This window comes from Corylus avellana, chromosome ca2, assembly GCF_901000735.1.
Source record: "Corylus avellana chromosome ca2, CavTom2PMs-1.0".
Taxonomy (NCBI): domain Eukaryota; kingdom Viridiplantae; phylum Streptophyta; class Magnoliopsida; order Fagales; family Betulaceae; genus Corylus; species Corylus avellana.
The window spans coordinates 49,648,479-49,658,518 of NC_081542.1; the positions used below are offsets into that span (position 1 = coordinate 49,648,479).

General features: G+C 38.8%; 1 protein-coding gene across 5 annotated transcripts; it reads right to left on the reverse strand.

The window, feature by feature from the left end:
- Positions 1-499: 499 nt before the first annotated feature.
- Positions 500-7,160, reverse strand: LOC132170421 (F-box protein CPR1-like). 5 transcript variants are annotated; one of them, XM_059581403.1, is made up of 5 exons: positions 5,901-7,160; positions 5,766-5,820; positions 4,966-5,253; positions 4,595-4,652; positions 500-807 (listed from the first exon to the last, which is right to left on the reverse strand). In XM_059581403.1, the coding sequence occupies exons 1-3, from the start codon at positions 7,058-7,060 to the stop codon at positions 5,230-5,232; spliced, it is 1,239 nt and encodes a 412-aa protein (XP_059437386.1). In that variant the 5' UTR covers positions 7,061-7,160; the 3' UTR covers positions 500-807; positions 4,595-4,652; positions 4,966-5,229. The 5 variants fall into 5 exon arrangements, with proteins under 5 accessions (XP_059437386.1, XP_059437385.1, XP_059437388.1 ...); XM_059581402.1 differs by having other exon boundaries at positions 5,422-5,820; XM_059581405.1 differs by lacking the exon at positions 4,966-5,253.
- Between the last annotated feature and the right edge of the window lie 2,880 nt (positions 7,161-10,040).

Sequence of the window (10,040 nt, forward strand, 5' to 3'; positions counted from 1 at the left end):
TGGTCGGCCACTCATGGAAGTAGCCATTAGAAGTGGTAGGACCACCCCCATCGAGAGAGATTTGGTGATTACGACCACTAAATCTATCAACCACCCTCAGGGTGTCAAGATTTGCCGCGACAACTTTCCACAGCCGGTTTTGGCAAACCAACCCTTTGGCCTAAGGAGATAATTTGGCCACCCAAGAGCTTATTAGAATGATCAGCCCAAATAACTTTCATCTAATGCAATACTAAATATCAACCCGGTTTTGAAACATGTAATCAATGTTTATTCTAATCCGCCCTTAGCAGTTTCCTCATTACTATAAACCTTTTTGGGATACTTATGAATTCCCATGAACTAATTAACATCTGCTTCCACTGGAGAATGCTTTTAACGGAATCATGTGATTTTGATGGTCACCAAATATGATTATACGAATTGAATATGTCGCTGAACTTTTGTACCAATATAGTAAGTAAATAAAACGTTCTGTCATTTTTGTTTTCTTCGACAATTCTGTCAATCAAAGATTTGGGAAAATCACCCATCTTTGTGACGGAGCTACAGTGATGCTCATCGATCATATAAATAACATGACGAGAAGTAAAAAAAAAAGAAAAAAAAAAGGGATTTGCAAGCCCTTTTCAGTAAAACATGGCCCCTGAGAAACTTGGAAACCAATATACGAGGAGAATCGGCTTGGTGAAGTTCTCATGGCAGTGGAGCTGTCAAGGTTCAAGTGCCATTTTCTCAAAGCAGCAGAAGCTTTAAAGACTTCACACTTCTACATTGAAACGGCCCTTCTAGATGCGGATGCTTCTTCTTCAAGTACCATTTATTGTACAATGACAGAATCAAAGCAGCCAAATGAATTCAACGATAAGAAGTAACTTGAAAAGCATAAATCTATAGTTTTTTTTTTTTTGGATAAATAGAATTTTTATTAACACAAAACAAAGAATACAATTCACACTAACCAAAGTTAGAAAGAATCAGCCAACAATTACACCGAAACTCCTAAAAGTCAACTATCTCAATCTCCCGAGAAAGAAGACACCAACAATTTCTATACAAACACATAAAAAAACCAGCAACTATACAAACCACCACAACACCAAACTATCAACATATAGACATAACCGTGAACTGCAGATGAGGAGAAACAGCAGCAGCAACACAAAACAGCTCCGAAGACCAGCCACAGACACTCAAAGCATTAGGAGACAAACCAGGAAATTTGGAGAGATGCCCCAGCTACTGCATAAAGCCGCATTTTTATCATTCAAATTGAAAGTCCCTTTACCCACAACACGGTTCTGATTTCCCAACAAACTTTCTGCAGAATTCTATCCTCAGAGAGAGGATGGTTCCCAAATTGCCACTAAATATTATAAACTGAGGAACCCCAAGCAAGCTTACATAACACAACCTTCAAAAACTCTATACCTTCCATTTTTTTTAAGCCTTGACTAAGAATCTCATCCCAGCTCAAAGAAATGGAACTTCGGTGACATCACATCATCACCTCCCTCCACAATCTTTTACTAGAGTTACATTCAAAAAATAAGTAATCCCTGCTTTCAATGCAGCTTCTACAAAAATAACATTTTGTCTCACCTTTAGCCCCCATTTCAACAATCTTTAACGAGTGGATAAGCAGTACTTAATAGCCAACCATAAGAACAATGAGTTGTTAAGTATAGCCATAGAAAACCAAATCAGTTTATTCCAATCCACCTTAGGTAACTTCACTCTAATAGCATCCCAAGTATCCTTGCTGGAAAATTTATGAGTCTTAGAAGGCAACCAAATAGGAGCATCATGGGAGCCAATTTGTACATCCGGGAGCTTGCATTGTGTACCCACCAAATCCTCAAACCTAGCAGGAGCCCAATTCCAATCACCTCCTGAACGACACTTTCTCCTTGAGTCATAGATAACATGGTAACCATATATGTCAAAAAGGGACCCCATCCGGATGCCAAGAGTCCAACCAAAGAAAAATCTGACTACCATCCCCAATCATGAAGGTTTTGCAATCCCCCTAAGTTTGAGAATCTTCCTCCAGCTCCAAGAAGCATTTTGAGGAATTTTTATCAATCAAAAACACCTCCGCTTTATCATATTACATTTAATCCAAGCAACCCAAAGAGACCCAAATTTAGTAAAAAGGGTCCAAATGTGTTGAGAATAGCAGCTCTATTCCAATCCACAAGCCTCTTCAACCCCTGCCCACCTACCCTTTTAGGGACACAAACAGAATCCCAAGACACCTTAGCCTTTCCAAAACTCTCCTCATTCCCATTCCATAACTACCTATTAAATTTTTTTTCAATAGCTTTAATCACCTTCTTCAGAAGAATAAAGATGTAAATCCAAAAATATGTATAGAATAGAGAAAAGAAGCTGTAACCTGCCAGCAAAGAAAAGATGCTTGGCTAACCAGGAGTTGAAATGGAAGCATAAATCTATATTTTTTTTGGTAAGTAATAATGCATTAAAGAGCGCAGAGGGGCGCAACCCAAGTACACAGGGGGTATACAAGAGAGCGGCTAAGTGGGGGAGAAAGAAGAAGAGAACATAAAGAGGAAATCAGGAAAATTAATCACTAAAGGAGCAAGCCAGCCTGCAGTCCATGTGAAAAGCGTGTACAAAAAGAAATGAACAAGGTCCTCAAGGTTTCTCGATAGATCTTCGAAGCATCTCGCATTCCTTTCCTTCCAAAGGCACCATAAAAGACACAGGGGAACCATCTTCCAAACCACGGCGCTACGGGTTCTACCGCCCGACCACCAACTAGCAAACATATCCTTAACACTTCTAGGCATAACCCAACACAAATTGAAGCGAGATAAAATAACATCCCACAACTTGCGCGCAACCCCACAATGAAGAAAAAGATGATCCACAGACTCCCCATCCGATTCACACATATAGCAACGATTAATCACTACAATACCTCTTTTCCGAACATTATCCAGAGTGAGTGATTTCCCAAGGGCGGCCGACCACACAAAAAACGTCACTCTCGAAGGAGCCTTGGTACGCCAAATACTTTTCCAAGGGAAGTGGTTGGATTATTTGGAGGCAAGCTTCCTATAAAAAGAGCGAACCTCAAACTTCCCTTTTCTCGAAGGGATCCACCACATCCGGTCCTCCCCAACCCCACGAATCGATAACGAATACATGAACGAGAAGAAAGAGGCTAAAACCATCTCCTCCCAATCATGAATTCTGCAAGTAAAAGTTCATCCTTTAAGCCAGAGAAGAGTCTTGATTAGCACTAGAAAGACAAACCCTTTTGTTTTGTATGCAACAAAAAATTTAAATATAAGTAAAATGGCCATGTAAACAAACACTACAAATTCACATACTTTAAGAACTGAATCAAAACTCAAATTACTATGTAATCAGACATTCTCCCCTGACTTTTATCCCCTAAATATATTGTATCGAAAAACTGGCTAATATTCAAATATACTACTAGGAAAACAAAGAGATGATTTGCTTTAACCAAATATACATTAGTAGAAGTTCCAGTTTAGACAAGGTTAAGGATTCATTGAAGACCCACAATCATGCTTGGATCATGAAATCTTTCTTGTGTTAGAAAAGGCCATTCGCAGCACATGATTGTAACTATTCAACAGCACAGAATTTTAAATGTAAAGACAACATAACATTCACAATGTTTGGCACCTTATGACCATTTAGAGCCAACAATAACCAATTATTACTTGTGTAAATTGAAATGATCAAAGATAGAACGAAATACTAGAGATAAACAGGACACAAATGTGACTACATATTAACAGTAGAAAGAGATTCTACAGTCAGCAAAAGTTTGCAGTTTGAGAGGTCTACAATCATTTTGAACCAAGAGCAATCTGTAAAAAAGACTTTGGAAAGTACCCAATGCAGTTGGTAAAAGTAAGTTCTACCAGAAGCTATATCAGAATTTTGGCAGAATTCACCACACAGTTCATAATTCAATACCATGCTTTGCAAATAAAAAAAATCACCATACATAATTCTTTAAATTCACAAAGACCATTCACATTTCATTCAAAATTTATTCAAGATAGAAAAAAACTAGCAGTTTTGCAATGGTACGACTTCATTCAGTCATTCATAAAAGTGCCTATAACCTCTGAAAAAGCATACAAACATTGGAACATCCTACACAAGTAAATCTCCTTACAGGATCCAAGTATGAAAGATAGTATAGACTTGATACGGCCCAGAAAAACCAAAATAATCCGACATCAATAAAAAAAAATGATAAATATTGTAAGAGATATTTTTCCACTATTTTTTCCTTGGACTCACTCATATTTTAAATTGTACCCTCTGACCTCCTTTATCAATCGTGAGGGTTGAAAAAAAAAAAAAAGAGCATGAAAGAATAACTACACAATACAAATGGCAAATTAAGGAAAATGACAAAGATAAATTTGTTAGTCCTCCGGAAAACGGCATACTTCTTGTGTCAAATAACTTATTTCTGCCTCTATAAAAACAAATTGTCAGCTAAAACTATTAACTGGCTAAAGTAAACTAATTCTAGTAATCTTTAATAGAAATATTATGGTAAAGTTTGTTGAGTTACCACTTTTCACTTTGGAACAATTTTATGTCCTTCTGTTTGCTTTGACAGGAACTCATCCCTACAAAACAATGGCCAATACATCAAAGTAGTAAGTTAAAGTACAACAAAGACGCTATAACAATTATGTTAAGTAATTCATATGAATGAACGAACTAGACTGGCCATATTCATCAATTTATGAACCAAGTTAAACAAACTTAAACTCTTAAGAGAACCAGAAAAACTAAAGAGATCAACTGCTCATATAAAATTGGTAAACTATCCAGTCATTTGAGAAAGACAAACGCATCTATGAGAAAAGTTTGTGAAACCAGGTATAGAAATCAGCTTGAACAAAAACAAATAAATAACTCCAGTTTATGTGATCTCACATCTTCTTTCTATTGCTTTTCTTCTTTTCTTCTAGTGCTTGCTGTGTCAAGACTCCTTTCATCCATATTCCTTCATTATCGATACATCAACATAGTCATTACCGTAATTGCAAATAATGCATAGGCGCCCTTCCAAGACCCCAAGATCCATTTCAAAACCACCATCATCAAGATCAGGCTGTGGCACCATTAACCCCAATATCAAAAGCAACAATCATACAGTACCATCCAAACCCTCCAGGCACCACCCAAAGCAAAGAACCACTAGCAGGCGCACCATATCCGCTTCTATTAAAAAACAAAAAAAGAAGAGCTAACCAATCAAGATCTTCAAGCTCTAAACTTTTGGGTCAGAGAGAGAGGACTGGGGAGCCTGGAGTTGCAAAGAATATTACTAAAATTTTGTGCAAAATGTGTTACTAAAGTTCTGAAATAGATGTTATCTGCATCCCTTACATTTTCCAAAGAAATGTATGTTCCAGCCAAAGGCAAGAAAAATACACACTCCAAGACAGTGCCTACTTGCACTTTATGAATCAAACCTAATGCAAGCTGAAAATTATTCAAGGTGCAAAGAATCCAAGTTAGATGCTGCATATAGAAAATGGATAGACTAATCGTAATTGTCTTTACATAAAGGAGTTCTTTCCCTCCATTGAAAAATTAACTAACACAGAACTCAAAATAATTTAGTAAGTCTAGAGCATTCCAGCAGACATATACGTAACTCAAATAGCAAAACAGGCTCCAAAGCAGTTTTATATTACAATCTAAAATCAAACAGCTTGTTCTTCATTTACCACTTCCTCCATCGCTTCCACCAATAGATTAAGACCCTCCGCTGGATTACTTTTCCTGGCATAAACATAGACCAACAGACTTAGAAACTTAGTTAATCAAACAAAAAATTTCACTCAAATCATTCAAAATTTTACCTCTTCCTTTTGTTCCTCTTCTTCTGTCTCGGGTCAATCAATATATCACCATCGAGAAGAACAAGGCTTCCCACACAAGTGGCCGTCTGAAACGACTTAAGCATAGGACGAAACCTAACCCTCGTGCCCCTTTTCTCCTCTATGTCATACCAAAAGAGATAGGCAAAATCCTGCTCCATCAGAACCTTCTTGCCGTCCTTCGAGTACGCCAAAGGCTTACAGTACTCAAAAGTCCAAGGTACTGCGCCTTGCTCAATGGTGTAAAGACGAGCCCAAGAGCTGATTACCCCGTACTCCTTCATCACCCAAACATCGTTGCGTGTCACAAAGACATTCACACAAATACATAAACATCCTTTTAAGACCTCCAAACCGAGGACCGAATCATCGTCCGATTGAACTGGAATTGTATACTCTCTGAACTTCTCGGTGGCCAGATCGAAAGCGAGAAGGGTCTCTGAGGAGCGAGCCGGAGTCGGAGGACCAACTAGCCAATGGAAAGCACCGTTTAAGGACGCCGAACTCGAACGAGGACTTAATTCTTTAGGCCATTCCTCTTCAACTCTCTTCCAAGAATGCGCTCTCAGACTATATACCTTGAGTTCAAAGGCAAAGGCATTTGTAGCTTCAATCTTTTCAATCTTTCTATAGAACTGCACAACCCTCATCACCTTGTAGTCGTCGTTAACTGGGTCGTATCCGAAGGCCAAATCGGGCGACCCAGAACGACAGTCGGTGAATCCAGTAGGATTTTCTATCGGTTCAAAAGGCAATTTCTTGTACCGTCTGATCAATGGGTTCCAAATCGCAATTCCCCTCTCATAATCGTGGAGGCAAACCAATCCGTTGCAGTAATCCAATATTTGGGTGTACAGTTTTTCATTGCGAAGTGGCTGGCGGATCTTCGTGAGGGCTCTGTCAATCTGTTCGTCGTTAAAGCGCGCCCAGAAGCAATTTAGAGGCGGATCTACGTCGCACTCCTTGAATATAAGAGTACGTTCTCGATTGACGGCGATTGAGAGCTCAAGATGTCTCTGGATGAAATCTGTGTGGTTTATTAGCGCGTGCCATAGCTTTGAAACGCACTGAAAACGTATCAAAGGCTCAACGGGTAATCGGAGGAGTATTTCGTTGACTAGCTCTGACGGAAGACTCGACATGGACGATGTTTACTCTGGAGGCTATGCTCCTTGAGAAATTGGTAAAGTTCTGGCCTTCTTCGTCGGTGTGAGAGATAGTGGTTTCCAGACAAAAGTCAGCTTTCTAGTATTCGGATCTGACCCGGCTTTTGAAGCCCGTTTTCCAACAGTAAATGGGCTTTTTTATTTATAGAGTGCGAGTAATGTTTGAAATTATTTTTTTTTCTTATATTTATTTTTCAATATTGACTTGGCAAAACTTTTTAGGTCCGACCATCTAAAACTCTGATTTTATAAAGAGCTGAGTTTAGTAACACCGACTAGTTAAAATACACATATTAGCTAATACGATCACTTTTTTAAGCTAATCGAAATCTTTTGCTATTTATTATAGGACACTCGCTATATCATTTCTTTAATGGTTTTTATTTTCAAGATGGTGCATTGGTAAGAATATAATAAAAAATAATATTAAAATAAAGTAGAGAAACAAACAAATAGCTTTTTAAGAGCATTTACAATGGATGAGCCAAATTTTTATGCAAAGTGGCTCTTCAAAACTCATTTTATCTAGTTTAGCTAATGAATTTTTAATAGCTAATGACTGCGATTTCCCAATTTTTTTAATTTATAGATATAAATAAGAGCAAATAAATAAAAAAACACATTTATCTTGGAAATGGGCTTGAAAAGCACACTCACGGACAACAAAGACATCAATTCCTCAATATCTTTACGAGTGCATCTTCTGTGTGGTCATGACACAAAAAGGGACTTTTGTGCCACCAATTAGGAGGTGACACCTCAGCCCATTATACTTAACTTTCACTTAAAAAAAAAAAAAAGACACAACCACACTTAATCATGCCAAATATAAACAAAAAAAAAAAATTAAAAACTAATTAATTTTTTTTAAAAAAGAATGTAAACACTTAGGGTGGCCCTGACCTCCTTCACTTATTATTGGTGCTCAGCCTTTGATATCTCTGCTGCAGTTATAGGGGTGCTTGAGAGAAAGATGAGAAATTTCATTTGGGGATCAAGTGATGATAGCAAGAAACTTCACCATTTGAAATGGGATATCTTGACTTCTCCTAAAGCAGAAGGTGGCTTTGGCATTACTCCATTCCATCTCTATGCCTCAAATTCATGTAGAGGGAGAAGGAAATGCTTGCTTTGAACGACCGCTTCGTAAAGTACCATCCGAGCTTGCAGAATGGAGGAACCAAAAGACCGACTTTAAACGGGTTCCACGAGAAAGAAGAACAAAGGCACATCACTACATATAAGATAAGAAATCGGGTTTGCTTTGGTGCCTACTCGCTTAGTTTAAGGAACATAGCAGTTGCCAGCATCTTTTTAGACCTCTGTTTCATGGAGGACACATTTGTCACCTCATAAGTTAGAAGTGTTAGCGTCATCAAACTATTTCCCTTTCGCTTATGGCCACTTATGTGATCACTCTTTGGATTGAATGACTGTAATAAGCTTAAGATTGCTGCTCTGAAAAACCAAAGACTGAACTTTTGCCTTAATGCGCCTACATAGGTTATCCCTGGCTTTGACACATCCTTTATATCATTCTATTTCGGATGTTAAGGAACTAGCACTCAGTCTTCTCAAAGTCATTATCTAGTAACTCTGAGGTAAGACAGAAGCTATCCTATGCTCATCGCTCGCTTCACCTCATTGATCCTTTCCATGGGTCTTGTCATGAGCTTAGCTAGGCATAGGGCTCGCTTCGCCTCATTGATCCTTTACACGGGTCTTGTCATGAGCTTAGTTAGGCATAGAGCTCCAGGCAACCGAATGATTTAAGTGGGCTAGCAGGGAGTCAACCATGGGGAATTGCACCGTGGGCTCAATCTACTTAACCTACCCTACCTTTAGCCCTCGGTATCATCGGCTTTAGCTTTTTTACCTATCCCATAGCCCTCCTTGCTCCCGTGCTTGGGAATCCATTCTTCCATAGTAGCTTGTCAGAGTGCATCATCAGGCTTAGAAATTTGAAATTCATCCCGAAGGCTTAAACCTATTCATCTATCATTTCCATCCCTCACTCCACTCTTCTCGGAAAAAGGTTCTCGTTCCCATGAATCCTGATCTGCCTGGCATTGATAGTGATTGATCGAATTCCTACTCTGGTGCTAAGAAGCTTTTAAGTTTTCTTTATCTCTTGTGCCTGATCCCTGTAACCTTTTGGATGACCTTCTATTGTGCACATATACATTGGTCCCTTAACCCCTTATTTAAGAGTTTAGTAATCCTGACCCTCGCTCGAATTAGAGAGTAATATGGGAGTGATATCTGGATCCTCACTTTTCGTCCCTGTCCATTCTTCTTTCCGTATCCATTGTTGGGTGGGTATCAATCTATCCATTCTCAGCCATCTACTGTCTACCTTCTTAAATATTAATAAAAAAAAGGAATGGACCTATCCGTAACTACAGGAAGAAAGAAGGCGAGCTATTACAACTTCATGCAGTCAAAGCTACTAATGCCACTTATGGCTAAAGCAGGCTGCTACTACTTACAGCTAATGAAGACCTTGGGAACTCAAGCACCTTCGGTGCCCTTTCTGTCAACATGGCATTTTGCAACATCTTTTCGATGGAGCGGATTTGCGAGCCCATTTTCTATTTTCTAATAGTAAGTGGGCTTTTATTTCTAACTCTAAATTCATCTCAAGTCTTGTTTAATATTCACGAGCTTCTTGATGCAAACTAGTCCGTTGCAATAGCCCACAATATGGGTTAACTTTCCTAGATGTCTTACTAGCTGGCAGATCTTCATGAAACCGTCAAACCGATCATCATCATTAAAGTGCACTAAGAGAAGCAATCCGACGGAGGATGCTTAAGGTCGGTGCCGCATTTCTGGACAATGAGTGTGCATTCTCCATTGGCCGCGATGGAGAGCTCAAGATGCATGTTGATGAAAACGGCGTCGTTGAATAGAGCGTACCATGTCTTTGAAATGCATTGTAAACGTAACAAAGACT